The sequence below is a fragment of the Pelophylax lessonae genome (genome assembly GCF_965119305.1).
Source record: "Pelophylax lessonae genome assembly, chromosome: 1".
NCBI classification, from domain to species: domain Eukaryota; kingdom Metazoa; phylum Chordata; class Amphibia; order Anura; family Ranidae; genus Pelophylax; species Pelophylax lessonae.
The window spans coordinates 228,170,740-228,196,716 of NC_138768.1; the positions used below are offsets into that span (position 1 = coordinate 228,170,740).

At 41.8% G+C, this 25,977-nt stretch overlaps 2 protein-coding genes across 2 annotated transcripts in view; one reads left to right on the top strand and one right to left on the bottom strand.

The window, feature by feature from the left end:
* Nucleotides 1-25,977, bottom strand: part of IFT81 (intraflagellar transport 81) — a 328,264-nt gene that overhangs the window by 278,717 nt on the left and 23,570 nt on the right. The gene's annotated exons all lie outside the window — the stretch shown is intronic.
* P2RX7 (purinergic receptor P2X 7) overlaps nt 1-25,977 on the top strand; it is a 113,908-nt gene that overhangs the window by 17,640 nt on the left and 70,291 nt on the right. Inside the window, exons 2-4 of the mRNA XM_082255621.1 lie at nt 195-327; nt 5,681-5,752; nt 25,166-25,238. Coding sequence (XP_082111747.1) covers nt 195-327; nt 5,681-5,752; nt 25,166-25,238 — 278 coding nt within the window. The remainder of the gene's footprint in view (nt 1-194; nt 328-5,680; nt 5,753-25,165; nt 25,239-25,977) is intronic.

Genomic DNA, 25,977 nt, shown 5'->3' on the forward strand with positions numbered 1-25,977 from the left:
TGTTACAATTGTTTATAAAAAAGAACTCTGCTTTTGTTTATATCACAGGGTGGAAGCGAAGTGAGTCAAAGGTAAGTACTAGCAGCAAAGCATTTTCTCTTTATCATCAAAGAGAATGTTCCTTTTTCCGTTATTATAATTATTGTTTTCCATGGACATTGAAAATTTCTTATATTATTGCTATTTTGTTTCAGTGTTATACTGCTTACTGAAAAGCGCTATCAGAAAAAAGACTCTGTCATCAGTTCTGTACATACGAAGGTGAAAGGTGTTTCGGATGCTGATTCAAGAGTATGGGACACAGCAGAATATACAATTCCTTCCCCAGTAAGTTACAGTTTCATGTAACAGTTGTTTTCCATGTAGACAGCATGTACTATTGATATCTGATTAGGACCTATCTGTAGGCATAAGTCACAAGAGCAAACCACTGAACGACTGTTGCCTAAAATGTATAGCTAATATTGGCTAATTGTGAATGTTGATGTATCGATTAAAATTTGTTAAGTTAGCTATAGATGGATAGAATTTTGCACGCAAATTCCTAGGAAAAGTCTTAGGAAAATTCATACAAAAATTCTCAGAACATTCTCAAAACATTTGAATGTTGTTCTAAAAATGTAGTTAGCTTTTAACATTTGATTTTGGAATTAATTGACTTTACCAAACTAAAACAACATACACTGTTAGAAATGTATTCATTTGAGAAAAATGTTCAATCCTGCTCCTTTAAATTTTCTTGTCCCTTTGTTTGAAAACAAAACATTGATTTCACCCACTAATGATTGCAAAAATGAGGGAAATTTCTAAGAACATTCTTTTTTTCTAAGTATTTTCATTTGAAACTCTTCCCATTTATGGCCAACTTAGATTTCACTGCTAGATGTTATCATTCCATGCTAAAAAAGTAACAAAACCAACTCCCCTCAAAAAAATTAGGGTAGTAAACTAAAAATAATTGCCACACATAATATATTACTGTATTCTCTAAACACAGGGCTTTTTTGGCAGAGAAAAGCTGCAGTTACTCCACTTAGGAGTGCCTTACACACAGGGTGAAGGGTTCAGGAGTGCGTTATACTCAGGGTTCTGAACTGCCTTACACACAGGATGCAGGGTTCTGGAGTGCTTAGCACACAGGGTGAAGGGTTCAGGAGTGCTTAGCACACAGAGTGCAGGATTCAGGAGTGCTTAGCACACAGAGTGCAGGATTCAGGAGTGCAGTGTGCAGTGGTAGTATCTAATTTCACATATATACAAGTATTAGCAAAATCTCACTGAGACCAGCCATTTTAAGGTCACAAAATATACAAGCCCTGATTAAGGGGGAATCCTGAACCTCCAAAACATGTTGGCTCTATTATTCCAATAATTAAATAATAATAAAAAATCAAGATTAAACCACAGAACGACTGTTGGCTAAAATAATTGCTAATATTGGCTAAGCGTAAATGTTGATGTACTGAATAAAGTTTGTTAAGCTGGCCATAGATTAATAGAATTTTGAACAGAAATTCTTAGGAAAAGTCTTTGGAAAATTCATACAAAAAGTATCAGAACATTGTCAGAGCATTCAAATGTCTTTTGAAAAAAATCGTTAACTTTTAACATTTGATTTTGTAATGAATGGACCAAATGAAAACCACATAGGCTGTTGGAAATTTGTTTATCCAAGAAAAATGTTCCATCCTGCTCCTTTGAATCGGCTTGTCACTGTGGTAAAAAATGAACATTGATTTTACCCACTAATGATTACAAAAACGAATCAACTTTCTTAAATTCTTTCCCTAAGAATTTGCATTCAAAATTCTACCAATTTATGGCCACCTTAAATTCCAGTGCTAGATTTTATCATTCCATGCTTAAAAAGTAAAAGAACCAACCCCTCTAAAAATTAAGGCATTATATTAAAAATAATTGTCACACGTAATATATTACTATATTCCCTAAACACAGAGCTTTTTGGCAGAGAATAGGTGCAGGTACTGCCCTTAGGGGTGCATTATGCACAGGGCTCTGGGTTCAGGAGTGCTTTACACACAGAGCTCTGGGTTCAAGAGTGCTTTACACACAGGGTACAGGGTTCAGGAGTGCATTATACACAGGGTGAAAGGTTCATGAGTGCATTATACACGGGGTCTGGGTTCTGTAGCACCTTTCACACAGGGTGCAGGGTTCAGGAGAGTGTTACGCACAGGGTGCAGGGTTCAGGAGTGCATTACTCAGAGGGTGCAGAGTTCAGGAGTGCATTACTTACAGGGTGCAGGGTTCAGGAGTGCATTACTCACAGGGTGCAGGGTTCAGGAGTGTGTTATGCGCCTATCCACAGAGTGCAGGATTCTGAAGTACCCTACGCACAAGGTGCAGGGTTCAGGAGTGTGTTAAATGCAGGGTTCAGAATTCAGGAGGGCCTTATGCACAGGGTTCAGTAGTGCTTAGTGCACAGAGTGCAGCGCTCAGGAATGTGTTACGCACATGTTGCAGAGTTCAGGAATGCATATCACACAGACCACTTTACAATCCCCCCCACCCCCCAGGAGTGTACAGAGGGTGCAAGTGGGGAGAGTTTAGAACCTTATATATACAAGTATTAGCAAACTCTAGCCAGTCCAGCCAGTTTAAGGTCACATAATATACAAGCCCTGATGAAGGGGGAGTGCTAAACCACCAAAACACTTTGGCTCTATTATTCTATTAATTAAAGTGGTTGTAAACCCTCACATTGTGAAAATTGCAGAAATGCAAGACAAAACATTTTGTATAGATTTAAAATTCATTATAAATACCTTTTTTCCATTGTTTATAAGTGATCACATTCTCTTTGTTCTCAGCTGCATAAGAGCTGGGGGAGGAGAAGCAGCAGAATACTGAGCTTCCCAGTGAATGGCTGGGGGGGGGTGTGTCTAGACGTGTCTGACCACTGGAGGAGAGCTTACAGAGTTCCCAGCATAGCCAGATAACTGACTATGGTGTGTTCTCATGCTTAGTGGGGTGAGTTTTAAATAACAAAGCAGAGGGACTGGCAGGAACACCAGGGATTATACATAAGGGAAGCAATGCAAAGGGAACAGGATACTTTCTCATACAAGTACATGGTACAGCAGGTACATTTCTGGAATATGGGTAATAAGGGAAAAAGGGTAAAAGACGCTTTAATTATTAAAAAAACATTCTGGTCTCTATGACTAGTGGAGTGGCGCCTTTAGCCCCTGTTCACACTGACTGTGACTTTGAAATCGTGCAACTTTATCTGAAATTGCACAATTTCAAGTCCGCATCTCAGTGCGACTTTAGGTACTTTAGGTTTTAAGACATCTGTGCGGCTTCATGCACAGATGTCTATTCAAGTTGCACCCGAATTTGTGCATGTACTACTTTTATGGATCAATGCGGCACCGCAGAGTCAGCGTCGCACTGATTTGAACAATGTGATTGCTGGCAATTGGATGCGACTTGTCATGGGATTAGACCTCTCAAATCGCATGAAAAGTTGCTCCAATGTGAACGAGAGCTCACTGCTTCATATACACTATATTACCAAAAGTATTGGGACACCTGCCTTTACTCGCACATGAACTATCATGGCAACCCAGTTTTAGTCTGTAGGGTTCAATATTATATTGGTTCACCCTATCTAGCTATAACAGCTTCAACTCTTCTGGGAAGGCTGTCCACAAGGTTTAGGAGTGTGTCTAATGGAATGTTTGACCATTCTTCCAGAATCGCATTTTTGAGGTCAGGCACTGATGTTGGAGAGAAGGCCTGGCTCTCAGTCTATGCTCTAATTAATCCCAAAGGTGATCCATCAGGTAGAGGTCAGGACTCATTCCAGTCAGGTTCCTCCACCCCAAACTCGCTCATCCATGTCTTTATGGACCTTGCTTTGTGCACTGGTGCGCAGTCATGTTGGAACAGGAAGGGGCCATCTGACAAAGTTGGGAGCATGAAATTGTCCAAAATGTCTTTGTATGCAGATGGAAAAAGGAATGGTTTCCCCAGGGTTTTTTTTTTTTTTTTTTACAGCGAATACCTATAAAGACAGGTTTTTATAAAAATTATTATTTTATTGGACAATTCATTAAAAAGTATTCCACATGGGATTAAAAATATAATCTCTGGTTACAATGCCTAATACCAGCCAATATAATAGCAAAAAAGGAAGGTAGAACAGGTACAATCATGGTTACATTATCACTACCAAAGACTGGTACCCCGACGCGTTTCAACCCAATATAGTCGTGGTCTTCTTCAGGGGATTGTAATATCTACAAGACACATTATATCATTAAAACTACAACATGTAAATCGTATCAAATTGTCAATGTGGACATAGCAGGTATATTTGGATGGAAAAACATCTTGTAACCAGAGATTTTGTGATCCAGATTGTTCCTTGGATTGCCCTCAGAGCTCTCAGGGCAGATTCAGGAGAGGACTGGCTTGTGGAGGATCATACTTGAGGCAGTAGGAGGCATACCTGCAAACACATTCCCCATAATGAAAGTATGTACCACATGTACAAAAAATGTATTGAGGGAAGTGACTATCAGACAAGGTGATCCAATCTGGGGCGGTCGAGGCCCATAGGACCATCCAACATAGGATTAGGTGAAATTAGTGCATGGGGAAAATGTGAACGTAGTGAGTAACTATTAAAGAACAATAAGATGAAATGTCCGTATTACCTGGGACATAAGTCACTGTAACTTGGTTGATAAATATGTTATATAATATCAGAAAAAATGTGTTGTTAAAACAGCAGTGGTATCAAAGTATGTGTGATCATGAGGCGCAACACTGAAAGACAAATAATAAAATGAAAAAAAAAAAAATGAAAAGTTCACTGGAAGGGGCCAAGCCCAACCCCTGAAAAACAACCCACACCATAATCCCCCCTCCACCAAATGATTGGACCAGTACACAAAGCAAGGGCCATAAAGCCATTGATGAGTGAGTTTGGGGAGGAGGAACTTGACTGGCCTGACCTCAATCCGATTGAACACTTTTGGGATTAATTAGAGCGGAGACTGCGAGCCAAGCTTTCAAGTCCAACATCAGTGCCTGACCTCACAAATATTCTTCTGGAAGAATGGCCAAACATTCCCATAGATACACTCCTAAACCTTGTGATCAGCCTTCCCAGAAGTGTTGAAACTGTTATAGCTGCAAAGGGTGGGCCAACTCAATATTGAACCCTATGGGCAAGGACTGGGATGGCATTAAAGTCCATGTGTGTGTAAAGGCAGGCGTCCCAATACTTTTGGTAATATAGTGTATTTATAGTAGGTTATCATTGCTGTCTGGATCTCTGTAATGAGAACACTGTCACTAGAACAGGAGCCTCCCTAACAGGAAAACCACAACAAAAATCAGATTCTAACCCTTTCCCGTTACTTTTATTACAGCATTTTTCCCTATCAGAAATATCTCTAGTTGTAGTGACCATCATAAAATGACAAGAAAAAAGGGGGAAATCTCAGACAGCAGATATTCTTCCCTTCTCTATTCCTAGTTCCTAAAATGAATTATGACCTAAGACCTAAATGTAATTTCTAAAGGTCTGTAAATACTTTGCTGGACTGAATGAGAGAATCCCGTAGATTCCTCCATCTAAACCGTGTCTGACAGCAGCGGAGTGTTTTTCCTTCTTTAACCCTTTGAAAATCTTCTTTCTTCACAGGGTGGATCTTCATTCTTTGTTCTAACAAACATAATAAAAACAGAAAATCAAAAAGAAGGCAATTGCCCAGAGGTAAGGACATTGTATTCTATTATTATTTAATAGCCTTGATTCCGTGACAGTATTATAAGAATAGCTACACTTTGTGATAATACTGATTTATCAGGGGAAACACTTTAATTTGTTAATAATCTGTGATCATTTTCATTATTAAACCCATTTTTAAAATAAATTATTAATATATATAGTTATAGTATGCTTCTGTTCAAGCAATACATGCTTTTTATATCAAATGTGTGGGTTGGTATTTCCTCAGCTGGGATTCAGTTTTTTTCAATAACTGTTAAAGCTGAATTTTAGCTACAGCTTCAAAATCTTTAACATGACACTAAACCTAGTTTTTAAAAAAAAGCAGTTGAGTTAAAAAAAAGTGCCTAAACTTGTAAGCGGGTTGAAACCAAGCCAGTTAGGTGAGGGTTAATGTCTTTCACGGTTGTTTGGTTTTGGCGTGTTTTCCTTGGGTCCGACCCACTGATCCTGTGTTATATTAGAGAGGGACAATGGTCTGGAGCAGAGAGCCTGAAGAGGAAAGAGTCAGAGAGTCACACCTGTGAGGAGCAAAAAAATGTCATCTGCTGCCATCATGTACAAGGTTATCGAGATCTGGGGTTGAAGAAGCCTGTCGTAATTCATGTGCCTGAGACAGGTGGGATAGCCTCTTGCAGGAGGGGGTTGTTGTTGGCACTCTCCGTCTCCCCTACCAATAGGAGCAGATCAGCACCGCAGAGGTCCCCAGCATGTGCACAGGTATTATTTTACAAGTCATGTGTCCACAGATAGCAGCCATCTTGGCCATGACGTATCCAATTTAGGGTGTGCCCCTATCCTCAATTGATCAATTACATTTGGAAGGATTGGGAAACAGAGATTTCGGGCACAGGAGTTTTGTTAAAAAGATTTCTTTTATTCAACACAGAACTAAATATTTTAAAATCATAGAAAAATACAGGCAAATAATTGTGTATTAAGGACACAGTGAGACCACACAACAATGGTCTATGTTGTACAATATCTCAGTGCATAGAACTTATAAAAGTCGGTTTACATACAGTTCAAAGTACAAGATCATTAGTAGTCATATAATCCTTGGAAACGTATTGCTTGTTATCAGAAGAACCGCTGACGGACACCCAAGCAGTATGGTGCCGGTCAGCAGGGTCGACTGAAAATATAAGTTAACATTCACCATGTAATATATGACCTTTGCTCGACATGTTTCGCTTTCTTAGACAAAAAAGCTTCATCTGGAGCATATCATTTCTTTTGTCTGTGTGAGAAATAACAGTATTTAGATAGATTACATATATGTGTTACCTTATTTTCAGTATGTTATAATTACAATTGCATATCATTTATCTTTCCTTTTAATTACATATAATCGTCTTACACATCTCAGATAAGTCCTTCTATTTTTGCAATATCAACACAATATAACATTGGGTCTTAAGTTGCATTCAGACACTAGAGGAGTTTAGGGGAAAGAACGGAGGTTGCCAATAGTGAGTATATGTGGGGATCCATGCTGTAATTATAGTATAAGCATATATATCCTATTTATATACCTGGTAAATGGACAGAAAGATGTATACATACCTGTACATATAGTAATCAGGCACATATCTCAATTTCCATAGAGAATTCTTTAACGAGGAGGACTGTGCGTTTTGGGAAACTCAAAAAGGCAATGTATAGTGACATAGTAGTGAGGGTAGTCACTCCATGTCTCATATCTGGGTGGATGAGAGCAGAAAAACAATGTTTCTCAGAGTAGTAAGCGTTTTAATTCTATGATATCACTTTAAGGGAAAGCCCATAGGAATGCCAAACCATAAGCTCAAGTGTTCTAAAGTGGTAAAATCTGTATGCCTCATGCTTGTTATAAGAGTGTGTAAGTACCCATAGAGCCCATAGAACATCTGCCCTAAAAGGGGGGGGGCAACAGAAAAGACACATAGTCATTCTGGACCGTAAGAGAAGACAGGTGCCATGCGTTTATAAACGATTACACACCAACATATAGAGTTTACCCATTCGTATATGGGCTACCCCTATAGTAAAATATATATCATGTATACTGATTTGCTTTCACACACATATGTGAATATGTGTGTGTAATCAATTTCGTATCCGGCCCACCCTCCTCTATAATAGTAGGGGGGTGACCAGGGTTATATATAGATAAGCAGTTGCTACATGAGGTCCAAGATGAGTACATGCAAAGCGTACTTAGAATAAACATAAGTAATAAACATAGTAGTAAATATATATAGAGTGCCACCCAAGATGATAGATCGCTATGCAGTACAAAAGTTCCAAACATACACAGACACCTTAGCAATGCTCACCAAACTTAGGAAGGACCAGAGCTTAAATGTAGGGAGCGTGTCTCCTCTGCTTGTATGTCGGCTGTTAAGCACAGTAAGATTAAGGTGAATTCCCGGATATCACAAAAGTGTAATGTTACAGTATTAATACTGGCCATATAAAGCTTACCCCTTGCCACGCTGTTCCCAGCTTCCGCACAGTCCTCACCGGATGGGGAACCTCCACCATACCAGGGCTTGTAAATGGCGCCCTTAAGTAGCATGGATCCCGGGTGGTTCGTCAAACGGACGTCACCGCCCCGGCCACTCCCACCGGACATCGCTCGAGAGCTAGCGCGGGGACACCCCGGCGAGGCTCTCGGCTTAGTCACAGGTGTATGCAGACTATACAGAGGCAGGAAGTGCCTCCGCAGTCCGCTCAGGTGCCACAGGAAGTTCCGCCCGGAAGGGGCGGGACTGACCTGCGGCCTATCTGGCCGCACATATCTCACTGATGAGGCCGACCTCCATGCTTACCCACACTGCCCCCACAGGATCGGTCCGCAATTACATCAGAATTCTAATTGCCTGAAATGAAAAAACAACACAACAAGGACAGAAATTATATATTTAAAAAATACAGATATAAAAGCAAATTTCACTAAGGTACAAAAATGTTCCTGGTGAAACCAGGAGATATATATCGGTAACATATTTGTTTATCAAAAATTATTCTATAACCATGTTTATTTTTTGACATTAACCACTAGTAAGGGCTTCAATAGTAACAGCCCTAATGAAAGAACAGGGGCTGAACTGCCCCCTACTAGAAACACTTCCATACTTCAAACCCCAAGAGAAAGTTGCATATTTTGACTTATTATAAATCCTCAAGATCATAGTATTGATGAGATAGGGATTATAGCACAAAAAACTGTTTGTTATACATAAGAAAGGAAGAGGGGTATATGTGCCATAAGACCTATTTAATGTGAAGAGGTATCAGAATAATTGAATATATGTATATACGGGGGGAGGATGATCACGCCAAAACCAAGCCGACACCCTGACCCATATATCCCACAGAGGGCCATTATCGTAACCCGAGTATACTACTCGAGGTCAATTAGGTCTGTTGGCATTAGGTAAGCAAGGAAACCTTCACAGAAAGGGTTTGTACGACTGTGTTTCGTTTAACCCAGGTCTATAAGTGGCATTGAGACGCTCTATCCAGAGAGTTTCTCTCTGGAGAATTTTTTTGTCCCAGTTGCCACCCCGAGGATCTTGAGGGATAACCTCAAGCACATAAAATCTTGCCTTTTTGGGATTGAACCTGTGGTATAGGTCAAGGTGTCTGCTCACGGGCGTGATCATCCTTCCCCCTGCTGATACGTACACATGGTCATTTATCCTTTGGCGGAGCTCTCTTATAGTTTTACCTATATAGAACATGCCGCAGGTGCAATGCATCATGTATACCACTCCACGTGTGCTACAGTCGGCTCGAAATTTTGGAGCAAATGTCTCCCCATTAGGTAAAGTGTATTCAGTATTCTCCTCTATCCAAGGACATAAAGCGCATTTGCGACATTTATAAGTACCTCTACCTGTTGTTACTTTATTTCTAATGGGTTGATAGTGGCTTGTTGTTAGTTGATCTCTTAAAGATCTTGTTCTCCTGAAAACAATTTGGGGATGTTTGCCCACGTATTTGTTTATAACTGGATCATCACGAAGAAGATGCCAGTTCCGTTCAAGAATATCTCTCAATACTTTTTCATGAGCGGAGTATTTGGTTATTAGTTTAACTGTCGATTGCGTATTTGGAGGTTTGGCTCTAAAGATGAGGCTGTTTCTATTTTGAGAAAACGCTTTGTTAAAAGCTGTTCTCAACAGACGCTTACTGTATCCACGAGCCATTAGGCGTTCTCGTAAAAGGTTAGCCTGTATTTTGAAATCCTTATCAGATGTGCAATTACACCGTAGGCGTATGTATTGGGCGTATGGAATACTACGTATAAGCGCCCCTGGGTGGGCGCTAGACGCATGTAATATTACATTCCCTGACGTCTCCTTTCTGTATAGGTTAGTCGTCAGGTGTCCATCCACATGTTTGAGTACCGTTAGGTCAAGGAAATTAACACTCGAGTCACTGATGGTAGATGTTAACTTCAAGTTGAAGTCGTTTATATTTAGTTGGGCAATAAACTCATCTAGCATTGATTTTGAACCTGTCCAGACAGCAAAAATGTCGTCTATATAACGAAACCAGATTGCCACAGAGGAAAAAAAATGGGATAAATTTTCATCTGATGTGATTTGTCGCTCCCACCCCCCCAGGTACAGGTTGGCGTAGGCCGGGGCACAACAAGTGCCCATGGCCACGCCCTGCACCTGGAGGTAGTGGGACCCGTTGAAAGTAAACCAGTTGTGTTTCAAAATAAACAATAGAAGTTCCAAAATAAAATCACAAAATGGCCAAGTGTGATGATCTTGCTCATATAAGAACGTGCGTATCATCCCGACGCCCTGCTCGTGAGGGATACTGGAGTATAATGCCTCCACATCCAAAGTCACGAGCAGGGCGTCGGGAGGAACCACCATATCTTCAATCATTTTTAAAAACTCGAGTGTGTCCTTGACGTATGACGGTAACCGCACTACGTGTGGTAGTAAATAATAATCGATCAAACGACTCGCATTTTCAGTTAAACTTCCAATGCCCGATACAATAGGCCTCCCCGGTGGAGAAGTTAAATTTTTATGGGTTTTTGGGAGTGAATAGAATGTCGCCTGTCTCGGAAATTTGTTGTTAAGAAAATTATAACAGTCTTTGTCTATAAGAGCCAATTGATATGCACGTCCAATTATGTCCAAATACTCTGCTTTAAATTCTGTAGTAACCGATGGGGATATCTTTTTGTACCATGTACGATTTGAGAGGATATTAAGGCACATTTTTTCGTATCCCTCTCGAGTCATCAATACTAGGTTACCACCCTTATCTGAGGGTTTGATAACCAAGTCTGTATGGTTTCTTAGTTTGTTAAGCATCTGTAGTTGTTGTTTAGAAAGATTATTTTGTGTTGATTTTAGCTCACAATTTTTAATCTCACCTACCACTGTGGTCAGAAAAGCCAAAAGGTTAGGATTTGTAGTCAAGTCAGGGAAATTATTGGATTTTGGTTTGAAGGGGACCTGTCTTGGATTTACTGTCTTTGTTTGTATAGGTTGATCGGGGGACTGGGAATCCGGAAGACTGCCTTCCTCCAATAGTAAGATTAGATCCCGTAGAACACGGAATTCTTGCATTGTATAATGTTTTATTTTTTCTGAAATTTCTTTATCTTGTGTATTGCGTTGTCTTTCTGGGTCGTAGATATGTTTATACGTCAAGTTCCTTATGAACATATAGACGTCCTTTATGGTCTCATATCTATCCATAGGAGTAGATGGACAGAACGTGAGGCCAAGTTCAAGGACCTCTTGTTCTTGGGGGGAGAAGTGATAAGGGGTTAAGTTAATGATCGATAATTTTAAGTGGGAAGGCTTAGTGATGTGCTCAGGGGAAAATTTGAGGCCTGGGCCTGTGAAGCTGCAAAGTGGCCATCAATAGTGGTTTGTCTAAGAGAGGTAGTGCTGGGTATATTTAAAGGTAGTGTGTTAGAAAAAACCGGTGCCACAGCACCTAGTGAATGTGTTTGAGAATTAGATGTGAAATCCTGTGTGGATGGATTACTTGAATTAGTGTTAGTGGATAAGGGTTGCAACATTTGTATCGCTTGGAGAGCCAGGGGTCCCAAATAAGGGTCCTGTGCTTCCAAACCATCTTGTGTGAGTGCCTCGACAGATCGAACAGTCTGTCCAATTTGAGTCCCCCCAGTTCCTAATGGTTGAAATTTGGAAGTTTCATCGGGTCGCTTTTTGGAGCGTGGTGTGTAATTGGCTCCTTCCTGTTGTCCTCGTTTACGTGTCGCCATGTCTGTTTTTGGTCTAGTATCTTGATTAGATCTAATCGATGTTTTGGATCTATTAGATTGTGCGGAGATCGAAGACGAGTCTGATTCCCAGTCGGTTTCCCTTGGACCTGTATTCAACATCTGTTCACGGGGGCCTCGCGAATAGCGGGGTCGCCTTGAACTATTGGGTCCCGGCCATCGGTAAGCATAGCCTTCCGTGAAGGCCATCTTATCTTTTAAAAATTTAGTTTGTTTTTTACCAATGATATCCCTATTAAGTTTGATTCCATACTCCTTCACCTCCTTCCATCTTGCCTCGTAATGTATATGTTTTTTTAGATTCTCGTTCTTAGTATATAAAGATGATAACTCAGTATCCAAAGTAGCTAGGTCTAATTTGTATTGGGACACCAACAGCTGGCACAAGTCGGTACTGCATTTGGTTAGAATACGTTCCCACAAAGTTCTAAACTCGCTCGAAGCATTATCGAAGGAGGGGAATAGATGAATCCTCAGACCCATAGGGCATACATTTGCCTGTATATACTTCAAGAAAAATTCTATATGCCAATATAGATTTGACTTTTTTTTAATAAGTCTCTTTACTGTATTAATATATTGGTTTAGGCTTATATCGTCCTTGGCCGGGATGTTACAGGTAGATTCAATTTCAGTCATAAGACCCGTCCATGCATTTCCAACGAAATCCATGGTTGTCCTATGAGTTCTATCAGTTGTTGTTAGAATGATTTATGGTCTCTTCTATATAGGTTTCTATTTTTTGAAGAAATGTGTATAAATTATGGCTTGACTAAATAAACAAATACAAAATTATCTTCAAAGGCCAGATGCAGGCCAAAAATTGGCACTAGAAAATTATAGGCAACTTTTTACGGGGTTTTTTTGCATAAAAGATGTTTCACGATCCTTCCATATGATACTGCTCAAATATAATATGTATACAAGGTAATAAGTGATACTTAAACCTATATACTTTGCTGCTTGCCACTTCCCAGGATGGCTGGTGCTTCCACCTTTATATCAGAATTATTTTACAAGTCATGTGTCCACAGATAGCAGCCATCTTGGCCATGACGTATCCAATTTAGGGTGTGCCCCTATCCTCAATTGATCAATTACATTTGGAAGGATTGGGAAACAGAGATTTCGGGCACAGGAGTTTTGTTAAAAAGATTTCTTTTATTCAACACAGAACTAAATATTTTAAAATCATAGAAAAATACAGGCAAATAATTGTGTATTAAGGACACAGTGAGACCACACAACAATGGTCTATGTTGTACAATATCTCAGTGCATAGAACTTATAAAAGTCGGTTTACATACAGTTCAAAGTACAAGATCATTAGTAGTCATATAATCCTTGGAAACGTATTGCTTGTTATCAGAAGAACCGCCGACGGACACCCAAGCAGTATGGTGCCGGTCAGCAGGGTCGACTGAAAATATAAGTTAACATTCACCATGTAATATATGACCTTTGCTCGACATGTTTCGCTTTCTTAGACAAAAAAGCTTCATCTGGAGCATATCATTTCTTTTGTCTGTGTGAGAAATAACAGTATTTAGATAGATTACATATATGTGTTACCTTATTTTCAGTATGTTATAATTACAATTGCATATCATTTATCTTTCCTTTTAATTACATATAATCGTCTTACACATCTCAGATAAGTCCTTCTATTTTTGCAATATCAACACAATATAACATTGGGTCTTAAGTTGCATTCAGACACTAGAGGAGTTTAGGGGAAAGAACGGAGGTTGCCAATAGTGAGTATATGTGGGGATCCATGCTGTAATTATAGTATAAGCATATATATCCTATTTATATACCTGGTAAATGGACAGAAAGATGTATACATACCTGTACATATAGTAATCAGGCACATATCTCAATTTCCATAGAGAATTCTTTAAAGAGGAGGACTGTGCGTTTTGGGAAACTCAAAAAGGCAATGTATAGTGACATAGTAGTGAGGGTAGTCACTCCATGTCTCATATCTGGGTGGATGAGAGCAGAAAAACAATGTTTCTCAGAGTAGTAAGCGTTTTAATTCTATGATATCACTTTAAGGGAAAGCCCATAGGAATGCCAAACCATAAGCTCAAGTGTTCTAAAGTGGTAAAATCTGTATGCCTCATGCTTGTTATAAGAGTGTGTAAGTACCCATAGAGCCCATAGAACATCTGCCCTAAAAGGGGGGGGGGCAACAGAAAAGACACATAGTCATTCTGGACCGTAAGAGAAGACAGGTGCCATGCGTTTATAAACGATTACACACCAACATATAGAGTTTACCCATTCGTATATGGGCTACCCCTATAGTAAAATATATATCATGTATACTGATTTGCTTTCACACACATATGTGAATATGTGTGTGTAATCAATTTCGTATCCGGCCCACCCTCCTCTATAATAGTAGGGGGGTGACCAGGGTTATATATAGATAAGCAGTTGCTACATGAGGTCCAAGATGAGTACATGCAAAGCGTACTTAGAATAAACATAAGTAATAAACATAGTAGTAAATATATATAGAGTGCCACCCAAGATGATAGATCGCTATGCAGTACAAAAGTTCCAAACATACACAGACACCTTAGCAATGCTCACCAAACTTAGGAAGGACCAGAGCTTAAATGTAGGGAGCGTGTCTCCTCTGCTTGTATGTCGGCTGTTAAGCACAGTAAGATTAAGGTGAATTCCCGGATATCACAAAAGTGTAATGTTACAGTATTAATACTGGCCATATAAAGCTTACCCCTTGCCACGCTGTTCCCAGCTTCCGCACAGTCCTCACCGGATGGGGAACCTCCACCATACCAGGGCTTGTAAATGGCGCCCTTAAGTAGCATGGATCCCGGGTGGTTCGTCAAACGGACGTCACCGCCCCGGCCACTCCCACCGGACATCGCTCGAGAGCTAGTGCGGGGACACCCCGGCGAGGCTCTCGGCTTAGTCACAGGTGTATGCAGACTATACAGAGGCAGGAAGTGCCTCCGCAGTCCGCTCAGGTGCCACAGGAAGTTCCGCCCGGAAGGGGCGGGACTGACCTGCAGCCTATCTGGCCGCACATATCTCACTGATGAGGCCGACCTCCATGCTTACCCACACTGCCCCCACAGGATCGGTCCGCAATTACATCAGAATTCTAATTGCCTGAAATGAAAAAACAACACAACAAGGACAGAAATTATATATTTAAAAAATACAGATATAAAAGCAAATTTCACTAAGGTACAAAAATGTTCCTGGTGAAACCAGGAGATATATATCGGTAACATATTTGTTTATCAAAAATTATTCTATAACCATGTTTATTTTTTGACATTAACCACTAGTAAGGGCTTCAATAGTAACAGCCCTAATGAAAGAACAGGGGCTGAACTGCCCCCTACTAGAAACACTTCCATACTTCAAACCCCAAGAGAAAGTTGCATATTTTGACTTATTATAAATCCTCAAGATCATAGTATTGATGAGATAGGGATTATAGCACAAAAAACTGTTTGTTATACATAAGAAAGGAAGAGGGGTATATGTGCCATAAGACCTATTTAATGTGAAGAGGTATCAGAATAATTGAATATATGTATATACGGGGGGAGGATGATCACGCCAAAACCAAGCCGACACCCTGACCCATATATCCCACAGAGGGCCATTATCGTAACCCGAGTATACTACTCGAGGTCAATTAGGTCTGTTGGCATTAGGTAAGCAAGGAAACCTTCACAGAAAGGGTTTGTACGACTGTGTTTCGTTTAACCCAGGTCTATAAGTGGCATTGAGACGCTCTATCCAGAGAGTTTCTCTCTGGAGAATTTTTTTGTCCCAGTTGCCACCCCGAGGATCTTGAGGGATAACCTCAAGCACATAAAATCTTGCCTTTTTGGGATTGAACCTGTGGTATAGGTCAAGGTGTCTGCTCACGGGCGTGATCATCCTTCCCCCTGCTGATACGTACACATGGTCATTTATCCTTTGGCGGAGCTCTCTTATAGTTTTACCTATATAGAACATGCCGCAGGTGCAATGCATCATGTATACCACTCCACGTGTGCTACAGTCGGCTCGAAATTTTGGAGCAAATGTCTCCCCATTAGGTAAAGTGTATTCAGTATTCTCCTCTATCCAAGGACATAAAGCGCATTTGCGACATTTATAAGTACCTCTACCTGTTGTTACTTTATTTCTAATGGGTTGATAGTGGCTTGTTGTTAGTTGATCTCTTAAAGATCTTGTTCTCCTGAAAACAATTTGGGGATGTTTGCCCACGTATTTGTTTATAACTGGATCATCACGAAGAAGATGCCAGTTCCGTTCAAGAATATCTCTCAATACTTTTTCATGAGCGGAGTATTTGGTTATTAGTTTAACTGTCGATTGCGTATTTGGAGGTTTGGCTCTAAAGATGAGGCTGTTTCTATTTTGAGAAAACGCGCCTCTGTATAGTCTGCATACACCTGTGACTAAGCCGAGAGCCTCGCCGGGGTGTCCCCGCGCTAGCTCTCGAGCGATGTCCGGTGGGAGTGGCCGGGGCGGTGACGTCCGTTTGACGAACCACCCGGGATCCATGCTACTTAAGGGCGCCATTTACAAGCCCTGGTATGGTGGAGGTTCCCCATCCGGTGAGGACTGTGCGGAAGCTGGGAACAGCGTGGCAAGGGGTAAGCTTTATATGGCCAGTATTAATACTGTAACATTACACTTTTGTGATATCCGGGAATTCACCTTAATCTTACTGTGCTTAACAGCCGACATACAAGCAGAGGAGACACGCTCCCTACATTTAAGCTCTGGTCCTTCCTAAGTTTGGTGAGCATTGCTAAGGTGTCTGTGTATGTTTGGAACTTTTGTACTGCATAGCGATCTATCATCTTGGGTGGCACTCTATATATATTTACTACTATGTTTATTACTTATGTTTATTCTAAGTACGCTTTGCATGTACTCATCTTGGACCTCATGTAGCAACTGCTTATCTATATATAACCCTGGTCACCCCCCTACTATTATAGAGGAGGGTGGGCCGGATACGAAATTGATTACACACACATATTCACATATGTGTGTGAAAGCAAATCAGTATACATGATATATATTTTACTATAGGGGTAGCCCATATACGAATGGGTAAACTCTATATGTTGGTGTGTAATCGTTTATAAACGCATGGCACCTGTCTTCTCTTACGGTCCAGAATGACTATGTGTCTTTTCTGTTGCCCCCCCCCCTTTTAGGGCAGATGTTCTATGGGCTCTATGGGTACTTACACACTCTTATAACAAGCATGAGGCATACAGATTTTACCACTTTAGAACACTTGAGCTTATGGTTTGGCATTCCTATGGGCTTTCCCTTAAAGTGATATCATAGAATTAAAACGCTTACTACTCTGAGAAACATTGTTTTTCTGCTCTCATCCACCCAGATATGAGACATGGAGTGACTACCCTCACTACTATGTCACTATACATTGCCTTTTTGAGTTTCCCAAAACGCACAGTCCTCCTCGTTAAAGAATTCTCTATGGAAATTGAGATATGTGCCTGATTACTATATGTACAGGTATGTATACATCTTTCTGTCCATTTACCAGGTATATAAATAGGATATATATGCTTATACTATAATTACAGCATGGATCCCCACATATACTCACTATTGGCAACCTCCGTTCTTTCCCCTAAACTCCTCTAGTGTCTGAATGCAACTTAAGACCCAATGTTATATTGTGTTGATATTGCAAAAATAGAAGGACTTATCTGAGATGTGTAAGACGATTATATGTAATTAAAAGGAAAGATAAATGATATGCAATTGTAATTATAACATACTGAAAATAAGGTAACACATATATGTAATCTATCTAAATACTGTTATTTCTCACACAGACAAAAGAAATGATATGCTCCAGATGAAGCTTTTTTGTCTAAGAAAGCGAAACATGTCGAGCAAAGGTCATATATTACATGGTGAATGTTAACTTATATTTTCAGTCGACCCTGCTGACCGGCACCATACTGCTTGGGTGTCCGTCGGCGGTTCTTCTGATAACAAGCAATACGTTTCCAAGGATTATATGACTACTAATGATCTTGTACTTTGAACTGTATGTAAACCGACTTTTATAAGTTCTATGCACTGAGATATTGTACAACATAGACCATTGTTGTGTGGTCTCACTGTGTCCTTAATACACAATTATTTGCCTGTATTTTTCTATGATTTTAAAATATTTAGTTCTGTGTTGAATAAAAGAAATCTTTTTAACAAAACTCCTGTGCCCGAAATCTCTGTTTCCCAATCCTTCCAAATGTGCACAGGTATGAAGGATTAGCAGTTAAATGAAGTCAAGTGCACACATAGAGTCCACGCTTGGTGGCACAGCGGGACCCCATACCGTTAGTGGGAGTGAGGTAGTGGTGATACTCTGGACGGGTGGATGTGGACAAGGCTTAGCGTGTTCCTCCTAAATGCAAGCTGCAGTGGAGGTGTACTTTGTCACAGGGACCCGAGAGTTGACTTGAGAGCAGTTGTGGTGCAATTGCACATGATGTAAGTTCATCTCTAAAGCAGAGGCCTGCCTTAAGGTTGAATATTACGCCACAGTGGCCTCAGCCCTGTCCCAGGGCATTAATGAATATGGCACAGATGTAAAGGTAACCCATGTGTAGTAAAGCGATCCTGTTGCAAGTGCCTAGTGTTGCCCAGAAGAACCCACCCTGGGGTAGGCCTTCCATGTGACCCACACTTGGTGCCCAATGAGTTAGGGAACATGGAGGAGGTACCACTTGCCTGCCTGCTTACAAGCTGAACTCTAGGCCTGTGTTTCTGGAGTCCTTTTCAGTCATGAGGCACCCGAGTCTTAGGGCTTGTTTACATGTGAGTTTGGGGGGATGGTAAGACTACACAGTTATTTACCACCCCCAACTACTTTATCCTTTAGCTGCAGCTGCCAGGGTTGTACACACACTATCGCTGTGATAGGAATTGATGAGGAATTGACATATCTCCTCCTTGTCACCTGTCAAAGTGGCACTCCTTGCCCTAGTGTGAAAAAAAGCTAAAAAAAAGTCACACTAACTTAGAAAAGTAGATCAAAAGTAACAGGCAGACATACTGTAGATACACACGCATATAAACATACGTACGCACTGTGACGGAACCTTCTAGCACCCTGCTTTGGTGCTTTGATCAGTATACCGCTTCCTCCAGTCTGGACATTTGAACCAGATATTAAAGTTGCAGCATACAAGACTAGCCGACAATAGCGTGTATGAGAACTAGAACTGGAACTCTTTATTGAGAACACAGTATTGTATGCAAAGGAAATAGTATTCAGAAATATAATTAATATAATTACAGAACAACCAACCTATACTATATGCTAATCCACCTCTAGCAACTAATACTGTAGCTGACAGTGATATAATTAACTAGTCATTTAAGCCAGCCTAGGTGGAGGGGACACAAAACTACCAGACAGACAAACATTAGGTGACTTAATAAGCACAATTAACAGTGGTTGAACGAAACTTTGGAGGCACACTAGACCTACTTACAATCAGGGCCGAATTGGCGTACCGGGATACTGGGAAATTTCCTGATAGGCCTGCAAATCCCCCTGCCCTGGTGCTGGCTGAACATCAGTCTAACCTGTAAAAAAAAAATGGCTGCAGCCGGCGCGACATGTACACTGTGCATGCGCTGCCGCTGCTCTGGAAAAACCGTACACGCTCGGCTATACTCGGGCAGACAGCGCATAAGCGGTGACGTGATGGCGCCAGGCGGCGCCATTTTTAAATGTAAAGCGCCTTGCCGATGGGTAAGTGAGACCCCTCAACAGCCCCTGCATCTCCTCAGGATTCTCCTGTACCATGCCCGCAGCACTGCATCTCCTGTACCATGCCCACAGCCCTGCATCTCCTGCACCATGCCCACAGCCCTGCATCTCCTGCACCATGCCCACAGCCCCTGCATCTCCTGTACCATACCCACAGCCCTGCATCTTCTGTACCATGCCCGCAGCTCTGCATCTCCTGTACCATGCCCGCAGTCCTGCATCTCCTGTACCATGCCCGCAGCCCCTGAATTTCCTGTACCATGCCCACAGCCCTGCATCTCCTGTACCATGCCCACAGTCCTGCATCTCCTGTACCATGCCCGCAGCTCCTGCATCTCTGCACCATGCCCGCAGCCCCTGCATCTTCTGCACCATGCTCGCAGACCCTGCATCTCCTACACCATGCCAGAAGCCCTGCATCTTCTGTACCATATCCATAGCCCTGCATCTCCTGTACCATGCCCGTAGCCCCTACATCTCCTGTACCATGCCCGCAGCCCTGCATCTCCTGTACCATGCCTGCAGCCCTGCATCTCCTGTATCATGCCAGCAGCCCCTGCATCTCCTGCACAATGCCCGCAGCCCCTGCATCTCCTGCACCATGCCCACAAACCCTGCATCTCCTGCACCATACCAGCAGCCCCTGCATCTCCTGCACCATGCTGGCAGCCCCTGCATCTCCTGCACCATGCCCGCAGCCCCTGCATCTCCTGCACCATGCCCTCAGCCTCTGCATCTCCTGCACCATGCCCACAGCCTCTGCATATCCTGCACCATGTCTGCAGCCTCTGACATCTCCTGTACCATGCCCACACAGCCTATGACCACCTCCTATACCATGTCCGCACTTTTACCACTTTTAACAGGAATTTGCTCTTATATTTAGATAAAGCCCTATGTGCTTTCATATCTGTCTTATCTATAATACATTCTTCAAATGTGTTTTTAAAATGCATGATTTTCCCTTTTATGAACAACAAAATAATGACCTTATGCTGTTGGGCTGGTATAATAATGCTATGGGGCTGGTATGAAATTATTTCCAGGGCTGAATTTTATTCCCAGTCCGGCCCTGCTTACAATAAACACATTATAGCAGGCGACCCCAGACAGGTGTCCTGAGCTGATGACATCAACATCTGCTTTGAGTCTCACAGTGTGAAGCAGTCACTATTGGTACTGGTGCAGCTAGGCCCTAAACATGGATCCCGGGCCTAGGTTCCCAGAGTCTGTGTGTTTTGGGGAGACATGAACTTGAATTAGAAACAAGACCACTCCAATGATCCCCCAGGCATTCACCTCTCAAAGAGTAGTGTTCCCTTAAATGCCAAGACCCAAAGTCAGTAGGGAAGAGGCTAGCCTGCAGTCCCCTCCAAAAGTCTCTGTTCTGGGTGAGTCTGTCACACATACATATTGATCATGCATACATTCACGTGCATAAACTCACATACACACAGATACACTATATTGTCAAAAGTATTGGGACACCTGCCTTTACACACACATGAACTTTAATGCCATCCCAGTCTTAGGCCGTAGGGTTCAATATTGAGTTGGCCCAGATCTTTGCAGCTATAACAGCTTCAGCTCTTCTAGGAAGGCTGTCCACAAGGTTTAGGAGTGTGTCTATGGGAATGTTTGACCATTCTTCCAGAACCACATTTGTGAGGTCAAACACTGATGTTGGATGAGAATGCCTGGCTCACAGTGTCGGCTCATTCATCCCAAATGTGTTCAATTGGGTTGAGGTCAGGACTCTGTGCAGGCCAGTCAAGTTCCTCGCTCATCTAACTCGCTCATCTATGTCTTTATGGACCTTGCCTTGTGCACTGGTCCAAATCGTTTGGTGGAGGGGGGATTATGGTTTAGGGTTGCTTTTAAGGGGTTGGGCTTGCCCCTTTAGTTCCAGTGAAGGGAACTCTTAAGGCATCAGCATACCAAGAAATTTTGGACAATTTCATGCTCCTAACTTTGTGGGAAACCGTTTGGGGATGTCCTCTTCCTGTTCCAACATGACTGCACACCAGTGCACAAATTTAAGTCCATAAATACACGGTGTACAGGACGCCAAGGTTGGGTCCTGGACAGTCGCTATATACAGTGGGTACGGAAAGTATTCAGACCCCCTTGAATTTTTCACTCTTTGTTATATTGCAGCCATTTGCTAAAATCATTTAGGTTCATTCTTCTTCCTCATGAATGTACACATAGCACCCCATACTGACAGAAAAACACAGAATTGTTGACATTGTTGCAGATTTATTAAAAAAGAAAAACTGAAATATCACATGGTCCTAAGTATTCAGACCCTTTGCTCAGTATTTAGTAGAAGCCCCCTTTTGATCTAATACAGCCAGGAGTCTTTTTGGGAAAGATGCAACAAGTCTTTCACACAAGGATTTGGGGATCCTCTGCCATTCCTCCTTGCAGATCCTCTCCAGTTCTGTCAGGTTGGATGGTAAACGTTGGTGGACAGCCATTTTTAGGTCTCTCCAGTGATGCTCAATTGGGTTTAAGTCAGGGCTCTGGCTGGGCCATTCAAGAACAGTCACGGAGTTGTTGTGAAGCCACTCCTTCGTTATTTTAGCTGTGTGCTTAGGGTCATTGTCTTGTTGGAAGGTAAACCTTCGGCCCAGTCTGAGGTCCAGAGCACTCTGGAGAAGGTTTTTGTCCAGGATATCCCTGTACTTGGCCGCATTCATCTTTCCCTCGATTGCAACCAGTCGTCCTGTCCCTGCAGCTGAAAAACACCCCCACAGCATGATGCTGCCACCACCATGCTTCACTGTTGGGACTGTATTGGACAGGTGATGAGCAGTGCCTGGTTTTCTCCACACATACCGCTTAGAATTAAGGCCAAAAAGTTCTATTTTGGTCTCATCAGACCAGAGAATCTTATTTCTCACCATCTTGAAGTCCTTCAGGTGTTTTTTAGCAAACTCCATGCGGCTTTCATGTGTCTTACACTGAGGAGAGGCTTCCGTCGGGCCACTCTGCCATAAAGCCCCGACTGGTGGAGGGCTGCAGTGATGGTTGACTTTCTACAACTTTCTCCCATCTCCTGACTGCATCTCTGGAGCTCAGCCACAGTGATCTTTGGGTTCTTCTTTACCTCTCTCACCAAGGCTCTTCTCCCCCGATAGCTCAGTTTGGCCGGACGGCCAGCTCTAGGAAGGGTTCTGGTCGTCCCAAACGTCTACTATTTGAGGATTATGGAGGCCACTGTGCTCTTAGGAACCTTAAGTGCAGCAGAAATCTTTTTGTAACCTTGGCCAGATCTGTGCCTTGCCACAATTCTGTCTCTGAGCTCTTCAGGCAGTTCCTTTGACCTCATGATTCTCATTTGCTCTGACATGCATTGTGATCTGGAAGGTCTTATATAGACAGGTGTGTGGCTTTCCTAATCAAGTCCAATCAGTATAATCAAACACAGCTGGACTCAAATGAAGGTGTAGAACCATCTCAAGGATGATCAGAAGAAATGGAAAGCACGTGAGTTAAATATATGAGTGTCACAGCAAAGGGTCTGAATACTTAGGACCATGTGATATTTCAGTTTTTCTTTTTTAATAAATCTGCAACAATGTCAACAATTCTGTGTTTTTCTGTCAGTATGGGGTGCTATGTGTACATTCATGAGGAAGAAGAATGAACTTAAATGATTTTAGCAAATGGCTGCAATATAACAAAGAGTGAAAAATTTAAGGGGGTCTGAATACTTTCCGTACCCACTGTATCTCCTGTATTTGGGTTATGGTCCCTTTAAGGAAAGTTTGCTAATGTTCAGGGGGTCACCCAGGACGGGTGAAAAATTCCTGGGAATAGTAAAAATCAGGAGGACTGACTCGCAGTTCTCTCTGTATTGTAAAGAGAGATATTTGGGACACGGAATTTGGGGGGCTCTGTAGTGATATTCGGGTGGGAAAGAGCCCCCACCCCTGACCAAAAGGGATTTAAGCGCACACAGGGTTAAGACCCAGGGGAAGCAGACCTTAAGAGACAGGAAGCAGCAATAGGTGAGTGTGGGGAGGAGTAGTTTGGTGGTTGCACCTGTCTGAAGAAGCTGCAAGTTTGCTGGAGGCTGCCAAAAGCTGCTGAGAGGTCTATTAAGGACTGTTACAAACCTTGGGGTGAAGACCCATCTACAAAACCGTATGTGCCTTTTTCCTTGCTTTGTTCCTTTGCGCTGAAGAAAAGCGGACTTTATTTTGTGTTTGATTTGTGAGCTGCTGGAAGCCTGTTTAAGTTTGCTGAAATAAAGCCTTTTTGTTCATGTTTTAAACGGTTGTGCACTCAATCCGGTGGAGCTAGAACCCCCAAACTTTACAACGGATAAGCAAGTTTGGGTTGGAGGAACTTGACTGGCCTTCACAGAGTCCTGACCTCAACCTGGTAGAACACCTTTGGGATGAATTAGAGCACAGACTGCAAGCCAAGCCTTCTCTCCAATATCAGTGCCTGACCTCACAAATGTGCTTTTGGAAGAATGGTCAAACATTCCCATAGACACACTCCTAAACCTTGTGGACAGCCTCCCAAGAAGAGTTGAAGCTGTTATTTGCTGCATAGGGTGGGCCAACCTAATATTAAACCCTACGGACTAAGACTGGGATGCTATTAAAGTTCATGTGCAGGTAAAGGTAGGCGTCCCTATACACTTGACAATATAGTGTACATATACTTACACACACACATGGCTCCCACTGCTGCCTTTGTGAGAGCAGGGAAAGAGGAGAGACCCTCTGCGGATGCACACAGCACTGGATTAATACAGGACTCAGGTACTGTAAGTATAAAGGGAGGTAAGGGGGCAATACAATTACTTGACATTTTTACCCTAATGCAGAGAGTACATTAAGGTAAAAAATGTCTTGCCTTTAGAACCACTTCAGATGTACAAATTGCCTTTATGTCCTGGTTTTCCTTATGAAATAATATGGTTTTGTGGAGCAGCTGAGAATATAGGAAATTCTTGAAGATCACATCTGTATATAACTTCAGACTGCCAGGTATTTTTTTTTTTTCCATTGTATTGCTTCATAAATTATGCTTGGAGAAATGTTACCATGTCCTGAAGGAATATCCTACCATGCATTTTGCAGGTTCAGACCTTTTTATTAGATGTAAGCTCATCCATGAATTTATTCTTGATAGACTTTAGTTTGAAGAGAAAGCATTTCTAATAAAGTTGATAGTGGTTGAGAAATACCTATATGTTTTATTCAGTTGTATTGTAAGTAAAATAAAAAAGAATTATTCAAGTACATGCTTTTCTACTTTGTAGTTTCCAAGCCCCAAAACAATTTGTTCTCAAGATGATAGCTGCAAAAAAGGTCATGCTGACCCACAGAGTAATGGTATGTTCTCTCTTTCATATTCATGCTTTGTTGGAAATTCAGCTGTTTATATATATGAGAATCCTAGCAGAGAATATTTACTAGGTCACAATGAACATGAATGTTTGAGCCTGTTGTGCTGAAATGTATAAAGAAGGCAAATGCAGTTAGTAAGAACAATAATACTCTGTGATTTGGCTGTAAACAGAGCTGTCGGAGTTTAGTAAACAGAGAAGGAACAGTGATTATACGGGTTATCTGACTCTAGAGTTAACTGGATGTATTCTTTCTCTGTTCACTCTTTAACGTGCACAACTGTAAGAAGGTTGCATCATGCCAACCATCCTCAAAGGTCTGTAGTCTTCATAGCTAGAGTCCAAACTGCCATAATATCCGGGACACCTTCCATCAACAACCCCCCCTGCCCAAAAAAATATGATTTTTGATACCTTTTTGGTCACCAGTTTAGACGGGTGGTATACAATGTGCAGTTGTCTGTCTCCTTCATCATTTCCTCTCAGTTCTGTATTTGTCACCTTTATTAATGTCTCTCAGTTCCCTGTGTCACCTTCATTACTGTCCTCTCAGTTCTCTTTGGGTCACCTTCATTACTGTCCCCTCAGTTTCCTGTGTCACCTTCATTACTGTCCCCTCAGTTCCCTGTATCACTGTCATTAGTGTCTCCTCGGTTCCCCGTGTGTCATCTTTATTAGTGTTGTTTCAGTTCCCTGTGTCACCTTCATTACTGTCCTCTCAGTTC